The 26,396-nt window shown below is 33.9% G+C and overlaps 2 protein-coding genes across 3 annotated transcripts; both read right to left on the bottom strand.

Moving 5' to 3' along the window:
- Positions 1 to 405: 405 nt before the first annotated feature.
- LOC102591976 (transmembrane and coiled-coil domain-containing protein 4-like) lies at positions 406 to 7,929 on the bottom strand. Of its 2 annotated transcripts, XM_006343316.2 has the most exons (15): positions 7,508 to 7,929; positions 6,414 to 6,495; positions 5,639 to 6,133; positions 3,487 to 3,652; positions 3,149 to 3,301; positions 2,858 to 2,955; positions 2,563 to 2,654; positions 2,327 to 2,397; positions 2,089 to 2,224; positions 1,631 to 1,690; positions 1,442 to 1,524; positions 1,235 to 1,311; positions 992 to 1,062; positions 773 to 830; positions 406 to 685 (listed from the first exon to the last, which is right to left on the bottom strand). In XM_006343316.2, exons 1-15 carry the CDS (start codon positions 7,726 to 7,728, stop codon positions 563 to 565), a joined length of 1,986 nt encoding a protein of 661 aa, XP_006343378.1. In that variant the 5' UTR covers positions 7,729 to 7,929; the 3' UTR covers positions 406 to 562. The 2 variants fall into 2 exon arrangements, with proteins under 2 accessions (XP_006343378.1, XP_006343380.1); XM_006343318.2 differs by lacking the exon at positions 7,508 to 7,929 and having other exon boundaries at positions 5,639 to 6,125.
- Positions 7,930 to 11,645: 3,716 nt separating this feature from the next.
- LOC102591636 (zinc finger CCCH domain-containing protein 44-like) lies at positions 11,646 to 19,033 on the bottom strand. The gene is made up of 5 exons (XM_006343315.2): positions 18,619 to 19,033; positions 18,011 to 18,090; positions 15,114 to 15,301; positions 14,313 to 14,487; positions 11,646 to 14,231 (listed from the first exon to the last, which is right to left on the bottom strand). The coding sequence occupies exons 1-5, from the start codon at positions 18,897 to 18,899 to the stop codon at positions 12,487 to 12,489; spliced, it is 2,469 nt and encodes an 822-aa protein (XP_006343377.1). The 5' UTR covers positions 18,900 to 19,033; the 3' UTR covers positions 11,646 to 12,486.
- Positions 19,034 to 26,396: the final 7,363 nt, after the last annotated feature.

Here is a 26,396-nt window from a genome sequence, read left to right as displayed (position 1 = left end):
TCCGACACACATCCTACTTGAACTCTACTTGGCAATTTGCTTCTTATGTGTATTATTCTACATAAATATATATTTCAACTTTATATACATTTAAATGTCTGTTGCACACATGACTTCTTAAAATACAACGGTAGTAATTAGTGCGCTGGGGAGGAAGGGAAAAAGCATAATCTGCATGCACCTTAACTATTCCATCGAATACATATCAACCGGCACATTCCACCGTAACAAACTTAGATAAGTAAGAAAAAATCACCTAATGGTTTTTGCCTCCGTCGAAATTTGAACCTCCTTATGTCATACCCAACTCTCAAACTTGCTCAAACAAAGCAAAGATTATCAATCATCCCCAAACTAATGTGATCATAAATTCCAAATGACTAACATGTTTTTGGAAAGAAAAAGAAACAGAATTTAGCTAACCTACTTTCCATTAAAATTTACAAAGTTGCTTATTCTTGTTTCAAAATCTTACTCACATACTGAAGCTTTACAGTTTGTAAATGCATGGGGACACAACTCACAACAATGAAGTGCCTACAAGAAATAAGAACTGTAAAATTTATGTTTTTACAACGCGATGACCGAAAACAGGATAATAAGTATCCAGCTCAAGTAGTTCTAAAATCTCTTGTGTAGCCCATAGATATGACGAATGGCCCTTGATGAATTCAGTTACATCAACCTGTAAATGGAGTACCAAAGAAATTAAACTTCAACTAAATGGAGACAACTGCAACACAGAGAGAAAAAATGGGAACATCAAACTTACATTCTCAACACCAGGAATCTCAACTGGTTGAATTCCAGCCAGGCCTTGAGTAAGGAGACTGTTAAAAAGAAGTTGCAGAAGTCACAAGAAAGAGAAGCAGAAAACGGTAAATCAAACGTGAAAGCAGATAGTGAGGATATCCTTGAAACCGTCAAATATATTGCAGCAGCAGTAGTTGATATTTTCAACATCAGTACTATGCTTGTGAATAATGCATACCTGGCACGAAAGGCAACTCCAAGCATCCAATCATTGGTAGAATAAGCATTCACAAATCTACCAGCTACCACCTGCAAAACAAGAACAGCGAGCTTCAGATAGTAATGAGATCGAATCCTACACTTGTAAGGAAAACAAAATATGAAGAAAAGGGAGGGGATAATAGGGGTGTGGGGGGAGGACCAAAGATTTACGACTATAATTAAAAGTAGTTAAAATCAAGAAAACTATGACAATGTGAACCTTTCTAGCTGCTTCCCAGTCCATATCTTTAATTGCAATAGGTGCCCCAAGAAGAACGACCCTTTCCACAAGTCCAGCTGCCAAAATTCAAATACTTCAGGATCTCAGGAAGCAAAGCAATCAACTACGCCTCAAAACAAATTAGTTGTGGTCCACATGAAGCAAATGATCAATCTAAAAAGTTAAACAATATATAGAGACACTTACAATTATTTTCACTCTCAGCCAAAACCTGTAGACATTTAAAAATAACTCTTGCCCCTAGTGAAAATCCTACAAGTGTCACAGGCCTGAAACAATCATGGACAATAAATAACGGAATTGGCTAACAAGTAAGCCCAGACTTTCAGGACAATCAAAATGCAGATATTCCAAATTACATTTAGGCTTGTATACCTGTGTCCCTGTAATCCTTTCTTCAACACTTCTGCTAGGAGCACTCCTGCTTTATCAGATCTGCAAATACACATCAGCAACCATCATCAGAGTTTCTTTTTCCATACAAAGAAGTAAGATGCCCTGCTTCGACACAAAATGGTATGACACAACTGCTCAATGATTCAAGCAGTAGGAGGCTGGAGCGTAATCAGCACCACTGGAAAAGGGAAGGATGAGATTTCAAAGATCAGAAATGCTAGGGATACAAAACTTTTATCGTGATACGGGTAAATGATTTGAGTTGTTCCTTTTGATTTTCCCATCCTCGTAATTAATAAACCACCTTCTCTTAAAAGAGTTTAACCTTTAGATTACAGAGGAAGGGCAAGGAAAATATCTCCACATCCTCCTCCCGGATCCCCATCCCACATCAGAAAAGAATGTGTAAAAGAAAAGATAAGCAGACAAACAAAAACCTGTCCACAGCAATTGACCATGTGCTGTCTATGAAATCAGTAATAGTAAGTAAAGCTGCTGGCCAAGCCAAAGCTATTAAAAGAGTGTGTAGTACAGTCATCATAGCACCTTGCTTCATCAACTCCATTGCAATTCCTGTTATTTAAGAAATCATGCTTGTTAACATTATACACTTAAAATACAATTGTAGCTGGTCAATGTACTACATCCACTGAAAGCAAAGTACAAAATATTTACGTGAAGTCAGCCAATCCTGAATTGCAGTGCTCACAGCAATAAGATTCTTAGATTCCCACTGCAATATATACCTGAGAAAATTATGAAATGTCACGTTATAATCCTTGTGCTAAAGATATGGGAAACAGTTGGGTTGTTCAGGTATACAAGTAGGAAATTTAAATAATGCTCATTGCTACCTTGGCAGTATCACCAAAATGAAAATAAACTAAGAAAAAGAAAGAATAATGTTTTACCTTTCAGAGTTATCATGTTGTCCTTCCCAAGGTCTTATAAAGTCTTCCTCCTCAAAAATAAGTCCCGAGATCAAGATCTGAACTGCCAGCCGCTGAGAGAATATGCAAAGTGAGAGAACAAATACCAAAGAGAACTAAATGGTCCATGAGTAAAACTATAACTCATCGAAACTATGAGAATAAAGAAGAGGGGATAAAAACAAACAAGCAGAGTAGCAGACTGCAATCCTACCCAGTGAAACAATACATGCTAAGAAGAAATATCAAGTATCAAAAAAGAGAGCTAATGATTTACCCCCTGGTTGTGGTTTTCCCCTATAGCCTTGAACTCAAATTCATCAACATCTCCAGTTCTCCTGGCCATTTTAGTTCCAGTAAGTCCGGCTCCAGCAGCTGGGTAAGCAGAAGTATCAGTAACAACATCAAATAACTGAAGAATTACTTAAAGATGTTCACAGTCCAAGCCCAATCTTAACTATATGAGTTGCCTTACATTATCCGTCTCCATAATCATCCCATAGAAAAGATTCAACTAAAGAATGTTAAAAGATTATACACACACAGAGACAATCCTATAAACGTTTACCTCCAAATGATGCTGCGACTGCAACAGATCCTGCAACACTCCCAGCAGCAGTAGCAACAGCAGCGAACCCACTTGCTCCAATCACAGGAATAAGAGTGCCCAAGGTAGGTGCTAAAGCACCAAAGCCTGCAGCTATTGCTGGAGCAGCCAAACCTGATTGATAATAAAACAAAGGTTAGAAAGTCCTACAATTTGTTCTCTAATATGGTTGTTCATTGAACATAGTAAAAGCTCTTTAAGAATAAAATAAAGACAAAGGTCAGAGAAATCTATTCCCTTGGAAGCTTGTTAACATTATATCTGCCTGCTAAAAGTTGAGAAAATTTTAGGCGTCCTACCACCAGTAATTGCCATTAAAGTTCCACCAGTCAATGCAGCTGCACCTATAATACCTCCTCGTTTCCACTTAACCCATGAACTATCAGGAGATTGGCTTTCCTCCTTTGATTCTTCCTCTTTCAGCAAAGCCATTGCTGAACAAGCAACCATGGTCTCAATGGCTTCCTGCAGCACATAAATTCTTTCAAAATGGGAAGTTTATGGAAGTTCATGCCTCAAGTAAATAGCTACTTGGGACAGATGTAAATTATGTGCCATTTCAACATGTTCTCTTCATATGAAACAGATGTTATCCTAACTTAAATGAAAAAGAACTGCTTGTCAAAATCAGAATAAAGTATATTTACACTTAAGCATCTATATTCTCCTCACAAGACTTGTTGACATCAATGTAAAGAACCAAAAGAATATAAAAGATCCAAATTCTCTTCCTAATATAAAAGGAAAGCAAAAACATACTTGTATATTTTTTGAAACTGGTAAGATTAGGAAAGCAAAACATATAAATATTTACTCTATAGAGTTATAGGAAGGTGAACTTACAAATGTGGGATAAACAAAAGTTTATTTATATTAACTTGTAATTTAAGATTTTTAAACATGCACTCTATAAAGAATTCTATGACTGTAGTAGCCTGCTAAAAGCGTGCAGCTCCCTACTATGCAGATTGTTCTTGTACCACGGCTAGAGACGGACTCTTATCGCTAACATAAAAAGGTTGTCTGTAGTAGCCTGCTCAAATGACCCCATCACTATTATGGAAAAAAAATTATAGCCATATCAGGGTATTTAAAGATCTTCAAGTATTCCATGGCATAACGAAATAAGAACGTGCAAATTATCAGAAGTATTATTCCAGACCAAATCAAAAGTGTACGTGTCGCTCGATTACCTGCAATGTTGGCAATAATTCTGGTAACAAATTCCACATTGGAAGTCAGATGTCAGTTACCATATCTGGATTAGGTTTTAACAATACACACTTTGGTTATGTGGTAATTATTGTATTTACCGACTTGACCATAATTTCTAATACATGTATTAGAGCACATAAAGATGCAAAAACATGCCTTTTATCATAATAACTTGATCTATTATCCATCTCTTACTTGTTATATCTAATTTCTCATAATAATGTTTTTAATATTGATTTTTAAAATATAAGAAAGTACTTAGCAAAAATTGGTCAGAAAAGGAATGCAATATTTATTCATTCAATTATCTCATAATTTAGCACTAACATTTTAACTTTCCTCTTAAAATTGTTCTTTATGATATAATCAAAAATAAATAATTAAGAAGCATAATTCTATGATGATTTTTAATTTATGGTTCACTAATTATTTTAAATCACATATGATAACCAACAAGATGCTAGACAGAACTGATGTAATATGGGTCTTCGGAGTTTTGGAAAAAATCTTTATCCAATTTGAAATGAAAAGCATTTAAATAATATACCATAAGTCCAGATTTTAATACGATCAAAAACATATAGACAATATTCCATACATCTAGATTTTAATACGATCAAAAACATATAGACAATATACCATATATCTAGATTTCAATACTTTGAAAGAAACATTTGTAACATTCAAATAATTACATGACTATTATACACACATTACAAGTCTTGAGTTATGATCCAGTAACAATTTGTATACAAACCAAACGTTCATTAGAACTTAGACTTAATATTAGCCATATTCAAGGTACATCTACTCACTCTAAGATTTTTCTTCCACCTAGCTGATATAAACTTGGCAGAATATCTTGGATCATATCTTAAAAAATCTGTCCTTTTGAGTAGGGAAATGAGTAGGATAAAATCTTATCCATGCACAACGGAAAACAAGCTAAAAGCAGAATAAATTTCTCAAGCTCATATTACTGGTTAGTGTTCTCCACTTTTGGGCAGCTAATTGAATGGTCTACACAGTTTTTCCTCAAGAGAGCAGGCATTCAAATAACTTCATGATTGCAGACTGACATACAAAAGGTCTACAAAGATTCTTTCTACTATAAAATTAACATGTTCATAAATCCTAAAAGGATTAGCAATTAATATATCATTCACTTTAACAGAGCTAGCAGAGAAAGAAACATAGCACATAATGGAAATTTATGCATCATTTAAATGAATGTACCACTTTGATCCATCTGACATTAAGCCATGTCGCTAGCAACCGTAAAGCCACACGATGTCGAGCATCATAACCCTTCCTTCTTCGAGTAGTTTTCTTACCGTCTTCAGGTACTTGTGCGAGACAAGCTGAAAGAAGCTCATAGAGAATGGTCACCTTCCTAGTGTACCCAAGCATTGATACCTCTTCCACAGGTTTTTCATCAGATCCACTAACAGACTTCAAATGAGCCCCCACAATGCTAGATGGTTTTTGGCTTTTCTCTGGGTAATTTTCAACCTTCGTATTTTCCGTATCAGACTTGGACTTCACATCAGCAATTGATAGCTTCTCCTCACATTCATGCTTATATTCACGCCTCTTCTCCTCGTTAGACTCATTATCAGAAGTTCTCTCCATGCTTGATGCCATAGCATCTACGCCATTTGCCAAAGCAAGTTCCATGTCTGCTGCTTCTGAAGAACCATCATCACTTTCTTCAGACAGTAACCTTAGAAACTGATGTAGTATCAGTAATCATGCCGTCAGGCAAGTAATGACAAAGATATTTACTTAAGACTGCCTAATGATATCGACTAATGTATTAAAAATCAAAGGAGAAACCTTTCCATTTTAATAAAAGCATTTAGCAGCAGAGGCAACAGATCTCTCCTCCCGAAGTACAGTAGACCTTAATTTAATGCAATTTTCTGATAAACTCAGGAACTTGTCATGGACATAAACTGATAAACATACCTACCTTACTATTCTACAACTTTAAAGGGACAAGAAAACTAACCGCTCCAACATGATGCTTTGGTGGTGTAGAGGCCGCAGTTTCCTCTAGTCCAGACCATGCCTTGTCATCAATCTCTAAAAATCTACTCACAACAAATCCAAAACGGAAACCAAATTAATAATCTACAAATTGACCAATACGCACTAGCATTAGTTGTTGAATGCTGGTTGAATGGGTCAAATGTGTCAGGTTCAAAGTATGCCAAGTCATACACCTTTTGCTTTTCCATTAGTTAGTAAGTAGTCCATACTCCTTCAACCCCGATTCATATGACGCTTTTTCCATTTTAAGACGTCCCAAAATTTTGACACCATTCAACAAATAAATGTAATTTTGCTATTCAAATTTAAAACTTAAATGTGATATCTTCTCTATCAATCTAACGTTTACCACTTCCACTAGTAACATAATACATAAGTCAAACTAACCTCTAAACTCTTTCTCCAGTCAAGAAACCGTAATATAATATCAAAAAAACCCTGCAATAACAGCTGAAATAGACAGGAATTTGCACTCAAGGGTGTAGCCTAATGGCCAATGAAGTGGGTTGAGAACCATGAGGCTCACGATCAAATCCCACCAGATTAAAAAAACAAAAAACTAGGTGATTTCTTCCCATTTGTCATAGCCTTGAAGGATAGAGTTACTACCAGTTATTGCTAGTGGAAGGTGGAACTAATTGTGTTGCGTGTAAGCCGGCTGGCACACCATACTACCATAGTTATGATAAAGAGTAAAGAGTCAAAAACAATCCCTATTTTTTGAGTTTTCTATCTGAATTATCATGTATTCACTTTTTCTAGCTCACCCATCATCAACTATTTATTTCAGCTTAGAAAAGGAAACAACTACTAGTTTAAGTGTATTTCAATAAACATTTGACCATAGTTTTACATAGAAAACTCACACACTTGACAATTCAGTCATAAAACTCAAAAACCGAATACTTTATGTGTATTTTTTACCTTCCCTTGACAAAAATAACAGACAGAAATATGCGTAACTAAGAATTAACAAAGAGATACTAATACCGAATTTCAACATTTTATAATCCAATAAATCAAATTAAAATTGAGCAAGTAGAAGGAATTAACTTGAATATAGGTCTTAGAAGAGCAGAGGATTCATGAACCCAAAGTTGAGGATCATCGGAAACGGAATCTGCACTACTGCCACTGCTACTCCGTTCCTCCGGCGGTGTATCCGGAAAGCCCAATGGACAAGTTTGATGGATCTGAGCCTGGTGAAGAGCAAGCCCAAACAAAGCTCCGGCTGCATACCGGTGCGTCGGCGGCAACATCAAAGACGACGACATTGATCACTGAATTTGATAGGATTTTATCGATTTGATTAATTGTTCAGTTTTTTTCAAGTTTTATGAATTTGTTGATTTCGCCATTTTTGTTTTCAAGTTTTATGAAGTTATGATTTCGCCATTTTTTTTCTTATTAAGCGGTCGAACTGTATATTTGTTGAATATTTCGATGAACCGACGAAGTCTTTTAACGTAAACGATGTATGTTAATGACTATATATATTTGGCATAATATTCAAAGAGAAAATGAAAAAATATCATTTTTTCAAAGTATTAGTTGAGTAATTTTGATCATTTCAGTTTATTAAAGTATAATAACAATAATAACATATTTAATGTAATTTTAATAGGCAAAATAGAAAGATTATTTCTAGTAAATTTGGTTCGACTTAAGAAAATCAATTCAAAGTAAATTGAATTCGAAAACGCACCACCCTTCTTTACTTTACAACCAACCTCCGACCCAAGGTGCTTTTAGAAAAGGTCAGCGGGGCAATTGTTGGAATGTATGAGTCCACTGGTCTAGATGGGACCAAGTCCTCAGCACAGTTACAATAACAGAAAATAAACAACGTGTTGAAAGTAAAGATTGCACAACAACTTTACGTGGAAACATCCTTGCTCAAGGGAGTAAAACCAAGACCTGGCCTGTCAAAGTAAAACCACGACCTGGCCTGTCAGGACTTTTCAAACTGCTTCCACTAATCTTCTCAAAGCAAAAGTAAAAGTCAGTTTACAAAATGAGATTAACCTACTAATCTCCACACTAAGCAATATATCTTATTACTTAGACGAGCCTAAGAAGATAAAACACTACCCACTAAGCTATCAGCCCTAGATAACTTAGACTTTGCTAAGCGGATACCACACCGCCCACTAAATCAACTAGCTCCTAGATGACTTAGAATTTTACTAAGTAGCAAACAATGCTGCCTACTAAATCAGTTAGCCTCAACTGACTTAGACTTTTACAACGAACACAAGAATCTGAATCCTTTATAGATTAGGAACAGATTTACAATATAAGCACGGAAGTAAAACTCCTAAGACACGCTCTGACGCTTGCAGCTCGATCAGGTCCTTATAGTGCTTGTCTGAGAATACTTCACCAAGATAGTCTTTGCTTGTATACTTGAGAATTTTCAAGATGCAAAAACCTATAAAATGATAGACACAAAACTCAAACTCAACAAAGATGCTTCAGCACTTTATCAGATCCTTTTGTTGAGTGGGAGTATTGTTCTACCTTAAAGATGGTTTTTTCCTTTTAAGCTTGTGAGTTTTTTGTTTGCCAAAATCTTGAGTTTGTGTTTTGTTGGAAGAGACTATATTAAAATGAACACAAACTCCTTGGGACCGCCCATTGGCTGAGAGTTTGCCTCTCTGGAATGACGTGCACCTACCACATCAGAAGTGGCGGCTTTTCTGACAGCTGTCTTGTCGTCCTTTCACATCGTAGTCTTGTAGGGACCAGGTCCCTTGCAAACTTCTTTTAGAAGTTCTTGAGAATACGTGTTGGTTCTCACCTTTTGAATGAATGAATTAGTTTGTTGTTTTTCCTTGGATATATTTAGACATGAAAAGTTATTATCCAATGAACAAGCAACCTCGTCGCTTCTGATTGGTGGAGTACTCTGTAGCTTCACCAACCTTCTGACGCAGACAGCTTTCCAGCTGTACAACACTTTGACCACTGGACGAGTATTCATACTCTGTAGAGGACCACGTCCTTGCACTTGTGAGGAGATCATCAAAACATCAAGGAACATAAGAACTTATCAGCAATCAAAAAGACTTGCTTTTGACGCCCCGTTGTGCCGACCAGCAACGGGATGCTACTTACGAGTTGGTCAGGAACAGGTTCCGGTCACTCTTTCGATGGTATGATGGGAAGTATGACAAAACAATATGAAAAAATAAGTAGTAACCATAACAAAATACTATAATAATTGAAAAAGAAATAACAAAAACCAAAGGATAAGAAAATGCATGTTGCGGTGATAAAAGATGTTGAATAGATGCGTGGGCATATTAGAAATGAGGTTATTCGGGAGAATGTGAGAATGACCTTAATGGCGGACAAAATAAGGAAAGTGATATTAGAATGGTTAGGGAATGTGAAGAGAAAATGTGTTGACAGTCCAGTAAAGAGGTGCAAGAGGCGGGGTGTTGGGTGTACGCGAAGGGGTAGAGATAAATTAAAAAATATATTTGGGGAGGTGATTAGACAGGACATGAAATAACTTCATATTACCAAGGACAAGACTCTAGATAAGAAGGAGTGGAGGTCGCGTATTATAATAGAAGGTTAGTAGAGGTAGAAAGTTGTTTTGCCTTGTGAAGATTTAGGCTTGTTAATGCATGTCATAGTATTAAGTATTAACCATACCCTTATGGGTTGTTTGGTTTGAATACAAGTTATGCTGAGATAAGTTATGTCAGGATAAGTTATGCTGAGATTAGTTATACTGGAATTAGTTATCCTGACATTATTTTTTATTGATTGTTTGGTTTGTTGTACAAAAAATAATAAACCATTGCATACTTTCTAAAAGTAAGTGATTGATTACAAAAATACCCTCTTATTTAACTTTCTGTATACATATTTTTTTGGTAGAGTTTTAGTTATTCATTCTTAAAAACAAACCTCTACCTTATTTAGCTTAATTATTTTTCTGTATGAATTTTCTTTGTGTTCAATTATGTGTCAATTTTGGAGGTGTCAATACTCCACGCTAAAGAAAACATATGGTTTGATCAGAGAACTCTTTTACTAATCACATTTACTTTAAAAATATGTATAAAAAATGAAGCAACTTAGGGCTCAAAATTTAGTAGCGAATAATAAAAATGTAGCAGATTTTGGCCTAACCAGTACAGCAGTAGTTTTCATCTATACACAGCAGTAAATTGGCTTAAAATGCAGCTACAGTATTACTCAAAACACATAAAAAGTGGCTTAAAATGCAGCTACAGTATTGGCTTTAATTAGTGGACATTACTAGAATTAGCAGCTTGACATTGCCAAACGTGAACCTTGATCAGCTGCCAGTAAGTGGGAGTTTTGAAGGATAGTTTTGTCATTTAATAAGTTTATCCCATGACAAATTATGATGGGATTATTATATCACCTCTTGGGAGGGATAACTTATCCCGGTACTATATATTAATCCTGGGATAAGTTATCCCAAGCTTTCCAACCAAACACTAAATTAAGTGTTACTAAATATTTATCCCAGGACTATTTGTGTTTATACTTCACACCAAACGATATAGTTCTGACTTTCAATTATTACACTTTTGTTTTTGTTATTTTTCTTTCTTGTAGACTTTATATTTGCTTTTCTGATTAATTGTTATGCTTTCTATATTGTTTTCTCATTCTTTTACTTGAATTTGATGCATTTGAGTTGAGGATCTTCCAGAAACAACTCTTCTACATCTACGATAGTAGTAGATCTGCATACACACTATCCTCCTTAGTTCCCACCTAGTAAAATTTCACTAAATATATTGTTGTTCTAAAGAAAAAATTATCGATCAAAATTCCAAAAATCACAACCCAAGAAATGAATATAAAATGACTAAATTGCACCTCCAAATGTTTCATCTGTTACTTCAAATAGACCAAAAATCACATAAACTACAAATTTTGTACTTCCAGATGTGAGTTTCCATTAAATATTTTAATATATATTTGACAAAATTACTCACTTTAGATAAGATAAATCTAAAAGACCAAAATTACTTTTAAGTGATTTCAGGAACTATTTTGAACCTACAATATAATATCTTGTAAAAAGGTGTGAATACAATAGCATTTATGTGACATTTTTTAACAGTATCGTTGCATAGTCATACATGATGACTTATTTGTTTCACAATTGTATTTCTTCTCCCAGAGATTGTCTTCTGGGTCAGAATTAACCTGTTGCAATGTATACCAAGTTACCAACTCTTCTGCACTTTATTTCTACAGAAGTTCACACAACACTTTTAAATGCATGAGAACACATTCCCAACTGCAGTTTGGAACATGTAGAGATTTGCTGGATCAGAGTTACCTTGTGGCAATGTATACTATTTTTTCTGCACCTCATTTCTACAAAGTTCACATAATGATTCTGGGGGAGGAGAGGGGGGGGGGGGGGATCTCAGTCATATGTTTAATTGTGGAAAAGAGAAGGATTAAATCAAACTTAACGTAATTGACACCTTACGTGGTATAGATAGTCAAACAACACCCCCTTCTTGCAAACTAGAACTCAAAGTTAATGAACTTCTTGTCCTTGGGGAGGAAGCTGAGTCTGACCTACCAAACAAAATCCCAGTCCCTTGAAGAGCCCAGTCTTGCGCCAACAAAAACTCTCCCCTGTGAACCTCCTCCACACTATCCCATACTTGATTCCCAGCAAACGGAGACAATTCAAGTATGGATTTACCCATGCAGTATCCTTGGTAGTATCCCTGAACTGAACAGCCCCAAAACATGTTTCTCTGAGATGTCCCACGGCCAGTGCTCATAACTTCCTATTCAGTACTCCTATCAACTGCTGAGAAATTCAGTGTTTTGACTTATACAAGGTGCAGCAATATTGAAAAAAGCTTCCCTTTGGAAAAGGAAACATCAGCGGACTTGGTTTCTCCCTCTGTACTTGTTGGATGAATTTTGAATCAGACCCTTTTTTAAGGGTCAAGCATCTGCTTGAGATGCCCCAACTAGCTTGTTTGTCACAGGTGATTGACAGATTAGCCTACTTAGTTTCTCCCTCGCTGCTCATTAGATGAATTCCCATCAGACCTCTTCAAAGGGTCAAATACATCAGCTTGAGATGGCCCAACTAACTCATCTGTCACAGGTGATTGACAAGGCAACTTTATATCTCCATTTGAGCTCAAGCCATCACTTTTTGCAGGATCATGCGTAGGACTCAGGTCCTCAAACAAAGCTAAAATAAAGTTTTTGTAACCTGGTATCATCTGCTCACTAAACCTCATTGCTGAAGTAGGTGAACCCATACCACTTTGAGTTTGAGATTCCATTGCATCAACTTCAGCCAATAGATCTGACACCGACTCTTCAGCCAAAGTGCTGAACTCAATAGGCTCATTAACAGTTGCCTGCCAACTGGATAAGTTTGACATCTGGAGCGATGTGGAAGTAAGATTAAGATTAAGTTGATCTGCTATAGGAATGGGTGTGGCAACATGATCACTCACTGCTTCAGCTGGCTTCAGAGAAGAAATGGAGACAAGACCAGCATCCCGTTCTTCAGCAGATGGTTCTGCAGTTGGTGAGTTCCCGTCCTGTTCATCAGCTAGACTAGAACCACTGCTCCAGCTAGGGCCTGAATCCTGCACAGAAAGCTTAGAAGGAGCAGATTCTTTGTTTCCAGTTGCCTGTCCAGCTTTAGCTTCACCATAGGACTTTGGAGTAGAACTAGACCAATCATGGATATCTGAAGCACGAAGAGGAACACCTGAACTCAAAAAAAGCAGCTTTTCAGCAGCCTGAGCTTCAATATCGTCATAGGTGGTTTTTGCGGCAGGACTTGGCCGATCTGGAAGATTCACGTTACCTTTCTGCTCAAATGAATCTTTTGAATTGGTACCTGAAGCAAAACCACTGTCCAAGTTAAATGAAAGTCTGCTACTGGTTGAGGACCCCCAATTCTGTCCAGAAGACTGCCCTACATTACTCTGGCTGTTAGATTGGGTATTACGACTGTAAGTATCAGTATTCTGGCATATTGTGCTTCCACAGGAATCCTTAATTACTTGACCTGTGGCAATGCAAAGCTCCACATTTTCATGAACTCTTTCCTTACTTGGAAGAGCTACATGCACCTCGCCATGATGAGATGAAGGGACTGGGCTACACAGTTGGAGTTTGTCTGAATAAGAATTATTTCCATTCATCAAGTCCAAAAATTTTGGAAAAGAAGCCGACATCCCATCCATCCTCATATTCTCAGCATTTCCATTTGAATCTTTACTTGCACGATGGCGAGGTACCTCCATTTCTCTGCATTCTCTCCCTGTTCCAGCAGAGCTTCCACACCCAGTACCATTTCTGTCATCAGAGGCAGGTCCAAGCTCATGAGACTGGCTTGAGGTCTTCCCATGAACAGCAGGGGCTTTACGGAACAGCCCATTTAGTGCATCATTTAAAAGTACTGCATCATCATACTCATCATTTGTCCATATCCTCATATCAAGTGGGAAAATCCCCAATGTACTCCATTTCCTCAATTGTGTCATCGAAAATGATCCTTGCACTTTACCATTAGGGTCACGGTAATGCCACACTTCATCTGTTTCACTGATGTTGGTGGATGCTGAGTTCATTGTTGAGAGACTTGCAATTGAAGTCTCAGATCCAGACCCATCCACAGCCTGATCAATGATGGCTCGATTTCCTAGTTTCTCCGAGATATTAGTTGCATGAGCCTCTGTTTTCTCATTCATTTTGCGCTGAGCCATGATAGATCCCTCTCCTTCAACTGGATAAGTACAACAAAGTTTCCAATTAGATCATGGTGAGTTGAACTTCTAAAAAGTTACTAGTAATATTAACGTCTTACCATTTGCAACATGATGACCATATTTCAGTTCCCCCTGTATCCTACCTGATTCTCTCTCGGGATTTTTAGCTTGAATAAGTTCACAAAGTGTTAGCGATAACTTTTCTTTCAAGTATACCCAATACAACTTGAAGAGATACTCCCAGCTGCCTTTGTCATCAAAATCTACTTGAACCTGAACAGGTTTTTGGTAGATATAGGCATTTAAATCACAGTAAATTGTCAAAATCAAGCCCAACATTTTTCCAATTTGCAGAAATTAAAAAATTGAAACGAGATAGTTAAAATATTTTGCACAAAGAATCAAATTAAAAAAATTATCTTTATGGTAGACTTATTACTCCCTCCGTCTCAATTTATGTTGAGGTGTTTGACTAGGCACAGAGTTAAAGAATAACAGAAGACTTCTAAAACTTGTGGTCTAAAATAAGTCATTCTTTTTTGAGAACGGACTAAAAAGTAAAAAGTGTCTCATCAATTGGGATGTAGGGAGTAGAAAATATTGCAAGACATGACAAAAAACACAATGAAGAGAGCAAAAAATTAGCAATTTTGAACTGATAACCAGATCCAGTTCCGGAAGACTACAACTGTTCATTTTCATAAGAGGACACACTAATCGGATGTTGGAAGCAACTTACTCAAAATATATGGAATCAAAATGAGATTATTGACCCTAGAGACATAGTAATATGGAGAAGACAAAATTGTTCCAAGCACCGACAGAACCAGAAGCACCCCTTCTTTAAGGCTAACATGTAAGATTAAAAATCTGTCAATACCATGGTGCATGTGATATACCTTTTCATTGTTCCCTTGGTCTTTATTCTCAATCAGCATGATAGTTCTCATGCACATTGAGCAAAAGCCTTTTTTCCCTCGGACATGGAAGTAATCAGCATTTTTAGTACATCCCTTGCACAATGAATATGTACAAGTATAGCACATATAGTGAGAAGCCTTTTGACACACACTACAAATATGCCAACCTGACAACCGAAATAATTTTGTGATGTTATAACAGAATAGAAAAAATGACATAGGTAACTTAACGCAACTACAAAAATCTTCAAGACATATAGCTCATGAATCCTTTTTTAACAAAAAATTAAAAACTTACAGTCCATGATTCTTGTTAGACAATGTTGGAAAGGAACAAAGAATTGATCTCATGCATATCAAAAAACGAACGAGTCTTTTGAAGTTTAAAAAATGTGTGCACAACCTAGTAGTTTAGACTGGCTGCTGCATTTATACAAGGCCTAACATGTCATTGTCATGCCAGATCACAAATCTTGATGCAATCATGCAATGCAGTCAACTATTTACTATTCCTCTATTTATTAGTTCAATATCTATCAATTATATGCCACGCCAAATTAGTGCACTACGACCAAGTTAGACTGGCTATGTTGTATGGGACAGAGTGTTAGCTAGTCAAGAATTCACAAGTTCAAAAGATGGAAGTAGCAAAGCTGAGGATGTTGAGGTGGATGTGTTGCATACTAGGAGAGATAAGATTAGGAATGAAGAAATCTGGGACAAGGTAGGAGACAAGGAGTGGCCTCCATAGTGGAAAAGATGAGGAAAGTGAGGCTGAAATGGTTTAGGCATGTGAGGAGGAGAAGTGTAGATGCCCTAGTGAGGAGGCGCGAGAGATTGGCAATGGTGGGCATCAAGAGAGGTAGAGACAAACTGAAGAAGTATTGGTGGGAGGTGAGATTAGACAGGACAAAGTGCATCTTGGGTTTACTGAGAACGTGACCTTAGATAGGAGGGTTTAAAAGTCGCAAATTAGAGTAGAAGGTTAGTTGGTAGTTGACCATTTTCCGACTTTTCCGCAAGATAGGTTAGTGGTTTGTGGTCATACTTAGACCTTCTCTTTTACTTGTGGTATTAGCGCTATTCTCGTAGTTTCTTGTTCTTCAATTTCGGTTATCACTTGTGTTTTTCGAGTTTCAATTATCGCATTATTTCATTGTCATTGTTGTTCTCTACTCTATATGTAGTGTACTGCTCTTCATTTCACATTATTTCATTGTTGTTACTGCTCTCATTTATGTATTCGCTTTTTCAAACTGTTTGAAAATGCTTTATTTTAAGTCAAGGGACTATTGAATACAACATCTCCATCTTTACAATGTAGGGAGAAGGTCTACGTACGCTCTACCCTCCCCAGACCCCACTTGTGCAATTACATTGGGTATGTTGTCGTTGTTGTATCTTGAGTTCAATAAATTCCGAACCTTGAATGAGAAGACAGATTAGAATGCAAAAGCCTAATAAATGCCAAACTAATGAACAATTCAAAAATGTGGTTGTCGAAAAAGTTAAGAGAAAAATCCTATCAACAACAATAGATGCATCTCAATCCTAAACAAGTTGGAGTCCATTGTATGAAGACTCCAAGTCTATTTTCCTCTATTGTTGGTGAAAATCCCACAACAAGATCTATAATTCAATCCCAAACTAGTTGGGACTATTAGAATTATTTACTAAATGTGGACTTACCATTAACTTATTATTTCGTATACCAAACAGGCCAAGTGTTAATGGTTGGTGAACAAGACACGGGCCATATATTTATGTGGAATTCATGATGGACTTGTATCATTTCATGTACTAGGCGTGGGCCGAAGATACTGTAGGCATGTTAGAGACCAGTGAGCCTGTATTTGGGAGGCCCACTAGGTTAAGCTTCTAAGCCTATATATATGGCGCTAGGTCCTCTCTCCTTCCTTAACCTAAAACATTTCCAAATAGTTGTTCGCCGTCATAAACTAAAGGCAAGGAAGACTCGGCCTAGTTTATCTCCAGTTGCACGTTGCTAAGGTGTACAGAGGTAACCACTCTTTTTGTGAATTTCATTATTTTATAGGTGTTCTTCATATATGTGATTGTTATCGTAGTGTTTCTCAATTAAATCAGTTGTGTGTTGCTATGGCGTACAAAGGTACTAACTCTTTTTGCGATTTTACTATTTTTTGTAGGTGTTCTTCATATATGTGATTGTTATCATTGTTTTTCTCAATTAAATCAGTTGTGTGTTGATACGGCTACGCCAGGTACACACTCTTTTTATGCAAATTTCATTATTTTATAGGTGTTCTTCATATATGTGATTGTTATCATTGTTTTTCTCAATTAAATCAGTTGTGTGTTGATACGGCTACGCCAGGTACACACTCTTTTTATGCAAATTTCATTATTTTATAGGTGTTCTTCATATATGTGATTGTTATCGTTGTGTTTCTCAATTAATTTAATACTTGATATCCGCACAAATTACATAGGTCTAGAACCCTATTAATTGTTCATGAGATGAATAGGTTAAAATATTACTATTACCATAAACTCGATCGCGTTTGAGATTGCATCCTAAACCCTAAAACAGAGATAGGGTTGCAGCGGTCGGTTCTGTTTTACTTGCACTGTGTATGCAGATGTTACTTTATTAAAATGACATTCAATGAATCAAGAAGGTTTATTTCGGTATTGAAATTCTTAAGTTCTTGGCTATAATCGTATGCTGTGCTTTAGTGGATCCTTAATTGCTTTGGTGGATTCTTAAGTACATTCCACTCTACTGATAAAAACTCCCGTCAATAAACTAAAACTACAAGAACAGAAAAAAATCTAGCAACCAACAATAGAAAGTGAATAGATTCTTTTGAGTTCCTGAAGAAGGGGAAACATACCACAGAACCATTTAGCATTTGAGCTGAAAAATTCCTCATCCCGCTTAATGCAAGCTGGATGGTATGCCTTCGGACAACCCCTAACCATTCAGAACACAATTTGGAACAAATTAGGAAATCTGTATCACTTATCAACATTTAGAAGAAAGTACAGTAAACTAGCATCCAGAAATTAGAAAATCAATCAACTGTGTCTCAATCCAACCTATTCGCGAATCCTCTACACCAATTTTGCTCAATTTAGTACTTCCCTTCAAGTACAAAAGCTTTCACAATGGAAATGAAGGCAAACATTAGCCAAAAGTGCAGTAAACTAGCATCCAGAAACTGGAAAATCAATCAACTGTCCCTCAACCCAACCTATTTGCAAATCATCTACACCAATTTCGCTCAACTCAGTACTTCCCTTCCTATACAAAAGCTTTCACAATGGAAATGAAGGAACAATAGTTACTGAGATTAGCAAAAAGTGCAATAAACTAGCATCCAGAAACCTAAATCCAAACTAATTACGAATCCTCTACACCATTACTATCCTTCAAATACAAAACCTTTCACAATGTAAAACCAACTTATACAAAAACACACAATTATTAACTCAAACTTACCTTCGATCGCATAGTACGAGAGAACCACCATCAAAACATATAAAACAAACATCTTCTTCCTCATCTTCCTCCACCACCACTCTCTGTATCTTCGGCGGCGGCGGTGGCTTCCCCGCTTGTCCACGTGGCGGCCGACCTCTCTTCCTCTTCTCTCCTCCGCCTACGCCGCCGCCGATCATGTTTCCAACCGAACTCACAGTACTTCCTCCTCCAGCTACAACAACAGCAACATCTCCGGTGACTCCGGCTACCGGAGCTACGATCGGATGAGATTCGTCCATATCGTAGAAACTATTTTTTTCTCTTTTGGAGTTATCAAACCCTACACGGAACGTGAAGTGTCAGATTATAGGAACAAATATCAATCAAATTTCGTCATTATTGACTGTTTAAAATCTTCAAAATCTCTACCTACAAAAAGGGGTGACTTTTAACTCTCTTTTTAGTGTTCAACAGTTGGTAAAAAAAAATTGTGTACCAAAACCGACAAAACCCAAAACACATGTGATTAGTTTACCACTTCCGTCTCGAAAATTTGAGTTTCTGAAATTACGTGTATAAGTATATTTTCTTCGTAAATTTATATTTAGTCTAATAAGATATCTTTGGGAATTTGAATACATCAAACTAAGTTAAAGTTTGATCAGATATTTTGAATTAGATTTTAAAAGTATTTTAAAATCTAATTCAACAATTTGATCAAACATTAGCTTAATTTTGATTCTAATTTATTTCGAAATTGTAGTCACTCGACGAATTCATTCCAAATAGAAGATGGGATAAAATAAGAGTGAAAATTGTCAAAAACTAATCTCATAAGTTTTTTTTTGGGAATTTGATTTTTTTTTTAAAAGAATACACAAAGTAAGTTAAAGTTTGATCAGATATTTTGAATTAGATTTTAAAAGTATTTTAAAATCTAATTCAACAATTTGATCAAACATTAGCTTAATTTTGATTCTAATTTATTTCGAAATTGTAGTCACTCGACGAATTCATTCCAAATAGAAGATGGGATAAAATAAGAGTGAAAATTGTCAAAAACTAATCTCATAAGTTTTTTTTTGGGAATTTGATTTTTTTTTTAAAAGAATACACAAAGTAAGTTAAAGTTTGATCAGATATTTTGATTGGATTTTAATAGTCTTTTAAAATTCAATTAAAAAATTTGGTCAAACATTGGCTTAATTTTGTGCTATTTCTTTCGAAATTATAGTCACTCGACGAATTCATTTCAAACAAGAGGTGAGATAAAATAATCATAAGTTGTGTGTACACATATATATTTTATTTGCGAAAAAAATAAGTTTTTGTGAGTGAAAATTCTTAAAACTAATCTAATAAGTTACTTTCTGGAATTTGAATTTTTTAAAAAGAATACACCAAACTAAGTTAAAGTTTGATCAGATATTTTGAATTAGATTTTAATAGTCTTTTAAAATTTAATTTATACATTTGGTCAAACATTGGCTTAATTTGGTGCTAATTTATTCTGAAATTATAGTCACTCAATAAATTCATTTCAAACAGGCGGTGGGATAAAATAATCACAAGTTGTGTGTACACATATATTTTATTTGTGAAAAAAATTAAATTTTGTGAGTGAAAATTCTCAAAAATTAATCTAAGAAGTTAGTTTTGAGAATTTGATTTTTTTAAAAAGAATACACCAACTAAGTTAAAGTTTGATCAGATATTTTGAATTAGATTTTAATAATCTTTTAAAATCTAATTTATATATTTGGTCAAACTTAATTTGATGCTAATTTATTCCGAAATTATAGTCACCAAACGAATTCATTTCAAACATGAGGTGGGGTAAAATAATCGCAAGTTGTGTGTACACATATATTTTATTTGTGAAAAAATTAAAATTTTGTGAGCGAAAATTCTCAAAAACTAATCTAATAAGATTTTTTTGGGAATTTGAATTTCTTTTTAAAGAATATACCAAAAAAGTTAAAGTTTGATCATATATTTTGAATAAGATTTTAAAAGTCTTTTAGAATCTAATTTAGAAATTTGGTCAAACATTAGCTTAATTTTGGAGCTAATTTATTTCGAAATTATAGTCACTCAACAATTCATTCCAAACAAGAGGTGGGATAAAATAATCACAAGTTATGTGTACACATATATTTTATTTGTGAAAAAATTAATTTGGAAATTTAAATTTTAAAAAAAGAATACACCAAAAAAGTTAAAGTTTGATCATATATTTAGAACTAGATTTTAAAAATCTTTTAAAATCTAATTCAGAAATTTGATCAAACATTAGCTTAATTTGGTGCTAAATTATTCTGAAATTATAGTCACTCAACGAATTCATTTCAAATAGAAGGTGGCATAAAATAATCACAAATTATGTGTACACATATATTTTATCCGTAAAAAAATAAAATCTTGTGAGTGAAAGTCTTCAGAAACTAGTCAAGGTTATTTTTTGGAATTTGAAAATTTTAAAGAATGCACGAAATTGAGCTAGTATTTTACCATACATTTTGAATTACATTTTAAAATTTTTATCATAAAATTTTAAAATCTAACCCAAAACATATGATCAAACGCTAGCTTTTGGTGCTAAATTATCCCAAAATTATAGTCACTCAACGAATTCATTCCATATGGGAAGTGAGATAAAATAATATCTAGTTATGTATACACAAATATTTTATTCGTGGAAAACTTATAATTTTGTGAGTGAAAGTCCTCAAAAACTAGTCTCATAAGTCATTTTTGGAAATTTGAAAATTTAAAGAATGCATCAAACTAAAAGCTAGTGGTTGACCATATATTTTGGATCAAAATTTGGAAATATATCTTCAAATTTGAAGAAATATTTTCAAATTTTGATTCAAAATGTATGATCAAACGCTAGCTTAATTTTGTGCCAAATTATCTCAAAATTATGGTCACTAGAATAATTTATCCGTCTCGAAAATTTGAGTTTTTGAAGTTATGTGTATACGTATTAAAATTTTTAAAAAGTTTATAAGTGAAAGCTAGTGGTTGACCATATATTTTGGATCAAAATTTGGAAATGTATCTTCAAATTTGAAGAAACAGTTTCAAATTTTGATTCAAAATGTATGATCAAACACTAGCTTAATTTTGTGCCAAATTATCTCAAAATTATGGTCACTAGACTAATTTGGAAATTTAAATACACCGAACTAAGTTGCTTTTGGGGATTTGAATACACCTAACTAAGTTAAAGTTTGATCATATATTTTGAATTAGATTTTAAAAGTCTTTTAAAATCTAATTCAGAAATTTGGTCAAACATTAGCTAAATTTGGTGTTAAGTTATTCTGAAATTATAGTCACTCGACGAATTCATTTCAAACAGGAGGTAGGATAAAATAATCACAGGTTATGTGTATACGTGTGAAAAAGTTAAAATTATGTGAGTGAAAATTCTCAAAAACTAATCTAATAAGTTATTTTTGGGAATCTGAATACACCAAACTAAGTTAAAGTTTGATCATATATTTTGAATTAGATTTTAAAAGTCTTTTAAAATCTAATTTAGAAATTTGGTCAAACATTAGCTTAATTTTGGTGCTAATTTATTTCGAAATTATAGTCACTCGACGAATTCATTTCAAACACGAGGTGGGATAAAATAATCACAAGTTATGTGTACACATATATTTTATTCGTGAAAAAATTAAAATTGTGAGTGAAACTTCTCCAAAAGGACAAACTAATCTCATAAGTTATTTTGGGGAATTTAAATTTTTTTAAAGAATGCACCAAACTAATATATATATATTGAAGATAAATTTTTAAAATTAAATTCAAAATGTTTGATCAAGAGTTAGCTTTTGGTGCTAAATTATTTCAGAATTATAGTCACTTGCCGAATTCGTTCCATATGAGAAGTGAGATAAAATAATCTCAAATTGTGTGTACACATATATTTCAATCTTGCAGAACTTCTAATTTTCTGAGTGAAAGTCCTCAAAAACTAGTCTAATAAGTCGTTTTTAGAAATTTGAAAATTTCAAAGAATGCATCAAACTAAGTTAACATTTGACCATTTATTTTGAATTAAATTTTGACCATTTGATCAAATATTCAAAATTTTGATTTGAAATATATTCTTAAACGCTAGATTAATTTGGTGCTAAATTATCCCAAAATTATAGTCACTCGACTAATTCATTTCATATAGAAGATTAGATAAAATAATCATAAGTTGTGTGTACACATATTTTTTATCCGTAAAAAGGATAAAATCTTGTCAGTGAAAGTCTTCAAAAATTAGTCAAGGTTATTTTTTGGAATTCGAAAATTTTAAAGAACGCACGAAATTGAGCTAGTATTTGACCATACATTTTGAATTATATTTTAAAATTTTGATCATAAAATGTAAAATCTAATCCAAAACATTTGGTCAAACGCTAGTTTTTGGTGCAAAATTATCCCTAAATTATAGTCACTCGACGAATTCATTTCATACAGGATGTGGGATAAAATAATCTCAAATTGTGTGTACACGTATATTTTATTCGTGAAAAACTTATAATTTTGTGAGTGAAAGTCCTCAAAAACTAGTCTAATAAGTCATTTTTGGAAATTTGAAAATTTCAAAGAATGCATCAAACTAAGTTAGCATTTGACCATATATTTTGAATTAGATTTTGAAAATCTATCTTCAAATTTGAAGATAAATTTTCAAATTCTAATTCAAAATGTATGATCAAACACTAGAAGATAAATTTTCAAATTCTAATTCAAAATGTATGATCAAACACGAGCCTAATTTGGTGTCAAGTTATCTCAAAATTATCGCTACTAGACTAATTTATCGTATATGGGAGATGAGATAAAATCAAGTTGTATGTATGTATATATTTTACTCGTGAAAAATCATGCATCAAACTAAGTTAGCATTTGACCATATATTTTGAATTAGCTTTTGAAAATCTATCTTCAAATTTGAAGATAAATTTTCAAATTCTGATTCAAAATGTATGATCAAACACTAGCCTAATTTGGTGTCAAGTTATCTCAAAATTATCGCTACTAGACTAATTTATCGTATATGGGAGATGAGATAAAATCAAGTTGTATGTATGTATATATTTTATTCGTGAAAAATTAAAATATTGTGAGTGAAAGTCCTCAAAAACTAGTTTAAGTCATTTTGGGAATTTGAAATTTTGTAAAGAATGCACCAATACTAAGCTAGCGTTTGACCATATATTTTGAATTAGATTCTGAAAATTTGATCAAATTCTCAAAATGTAATTCAATATATACAGTCAAACTCTAGCTTAATTTGGTGTTAAACTATTCTGAAATTTTGATCACTAGATTAATTTATCTCATATGGGAGGTGGGATAAAACAATCCCCAATTGGATGAGATTTTATGAAATATCTATTAGTTAAACATGGTATAAATCTAATACCCAATTAAATAATAAAATATCTCATTATATCCCGCGTACCCAACGACCCCTAAGGATACACTTTTTAAAAGATTTGCTCGAAACTTTTTGATTGCCTTCCATCTTGAAATCTCTTTGCTAATTATGTGCTGCAATTGGAAATTTTTAAAGAATAAGTTAGGTTTGATCATATATTTTGGATTAGATTTTAAAATTTTGATCAAATTACATGATCGAATATATCCAAAATTAAGTCACTCGACGAATTTATTCCATATGGGTGTGGGATAAATAAGGATAAACTACCTTATTAGACATACATCACTACCATATATACTAATCTTATATATATTTTCAAACAATTACATATATTAGCACATTAAATAATTTATACTATATATTATTAAAGATACCATGAAATACTCATACCCCTTAAAATTAGTTATCTACACAATTAAACCATCCGCAATTCAAGATTTCATGTAATCGATTCTCTCTCTCATCAACCTCCATCTCTACCACCGTTTTCTCTCTTTCTTCCTTCTCCTCACCACAAATTCCATCATTAAACCTTTTGAATTGAAATATGAAACAACAACACAACAAGTTGAGGTTTGTGTCGATTTAATCATTTTCAAAGTCATATATATATCCGTGATAGATTTCAATTTGTTTTGTCTTCTAATTTTTAAAAGTTGAGATAAAACTTCATTGATTTAGAGTTCTCTTAGTTCTCTTTCATAGCTAGTGATTCTCCTAATGAGAAGAATGTTTATTTACTGTTGCTCAAAAAATGACATGAAGATTACCATTGCAATTTTTTATATTTTTAGCCGCTTAAATTTAGAAATCCAAAAATGCAATAACTTTGACGAATAAAAGAAAAAAGATAGTATGTAATTTATTACAAATGAAAAGAGGGTTTATGAAGTAATTGTGATAAACCTTAACGAGGAAGAAGATGAGAAAGAGCTTTTTTTGGATCATATTTTTTTAAAAACAAAAAAAGAGTCATGATTGTATTGCCACGATCAAAGAGGATACAGAGGAAGAAAGGAGGAATAAGCCTAGCCTTCTTCAGTACATATTATATTTGTTAGCCTTTGAGGCTAATAAGCAAAAGATTGGGCTGACACAAGTGGCAATAAAGTTGTTATAGCACCATGTTAGCTTCTCTCATGCAGTGAGTGGTATAGATATGGTGAGTGTCCAGCAAAAACTTGATCTTACTGAATGTGTCTTCAATTTTCTAAGGGCTTTATGAGTATATCTAATTAAGTGTATATGTATCTGAATAAATATACGCATGTATTGGAGATTTGTATCTGACACATTATTGATGTATCCGACACATTATTGGGTTAAGATTATATGCATCTTGTTTTTATCAATGTATTTAATTAAGTGTATATGAATCTGCAAAATATACGTATGTGTCTTAATAATATTTCGTGAAACTGAGTTAAAAAATCTAAACTTTGTTGTATCGCCAAAAAAAGAAGAGAAGCACGTATGGTATATTTTGGAGGACGTTGTTATTTATTTTTGACTTATCTGGTAGAATTAGTCGAGAGACCTAAAAGGCGATAGTTTACCATATGACGAATGTCAATAAGAACTTATATCTCCTCAATTTGTTCATATATCATGCAATACTAAGCAACTTAGAACATTCAAATGTTAGGTGATTTTATCTCATCTATCCAGATTTCAGTCATTTAATGTTAGGTGCACAATTTGGAATCCAATGGATAATGTACATGTCTTCTTCATTTAAATACAAATTACCATTTAAGCCACCGCAATAGCAATAATAAATATTCAGCGTGATCCCATAAATAGGGTCTAAGGAGGATATAATATACATCGACTTTATCCTTACCTTGTGAGATAGAGAGGTTGTTTTCGATAGACTACCTTATAAACCATCAATAGTGCGTAAAAATTTGTAAATCTACTTATTTCAGAATATTTAAAGTTTCATATGATTGAAGTTCAATTATTATTTTTCTGAAGTTTATGCATATATAGCTGAAGTTCAACTAGTTTTGCGTGAACTTTAGGCAAGAAATGTTTGAACTTCAACCGTATGAAATTATTCCAAAGTAGAAAAATGTGCAAAAATGTAAAAATTGGATGCAAATTAAATAGCGACGTTGACATAGGGTGCCCCTTGAAATTATTACAATAGCCAATAAGATGCAAAACAAAAAGATCTCTCAGCTCCTTACAATTTTATGAGTTGCAAGTGCACGATATATATTTATTGAAAAATAAAAAGGCATAATACATAAATATGTCTTTTAACTTGCTTCAACTAACATCTATGCCTTCTAACAAAAGTTGTCGTATGATTTTTGTCGTACGTTAAAAAAAATAA

This window comes from Solanum tuberosum, unplaced genomic scaffold (assembly GCF_000226075.1).
Source record: "Solanum tuberosum cultivar DM 1-3 516 R44 unplaced genomic scaffold, SolTub_3.0 scf00039, whole genome shotgun sequence".
Classification (NCBI taxonomy): Eukaryota; Viridiplantae; Streptophyta; class Magnoliopsida; order Solanales; family Solanaceae; genus Solanum; species Solanum tuberosum.
The sequence above is the reverse complement of the archived record's forward strand: the minus strand, read 5'-3'. Positions and strand labels throughout refer to the sequence as shown.

Excerpts from the sequence above, each read along its gene's own strand:
- LOC102591976 (XM_006343316.2), bottom strand. The coding sequence starts at position 7,728 with ATGTCGTCGTCTTTGATGTTGCCGCCGACGCACCGGTATGCAGCCGGA. Across the intron at positions 6,496-7,507 it reads CTTCTAAGACCTATATTCAA|ATTTTTAGAGATTGATGACA; the intron begins GTTAATTCCTTC and ends TGTTGTGAGTAG. Across the intron at positions 2,655-2,857 it reads GGGAAAACCACAACCAGGGG|CGGCTGGCAGTTCAGATCTT; the intron begins GTAAATCATTAG and ends ATATTCTCTCAG.
- LOC102591636 (XM_006343315.2), bottom strand. The coding sequence starts at position 18,899 with ATGGACGAATCTCATCCGATCGTAGCTCCGGTAGCCGGAGTCACCGGA. Across the intron at positions 18,091-18,618 it reads CTCGTACTATGCGATCGAAG|GGGTTGTCCGAAGGCATACC; the intron begins GTAAGTTTGAGT and ends CTGAATGGTTAG. Across the intron at positions 14,232-14,312 it reads TGGTCATCATGTTGCAAATG|TTGAAGGAGAGGGATCTATC; the intron begins GTAAGACGTTAA and ends GTACTTATCCAG.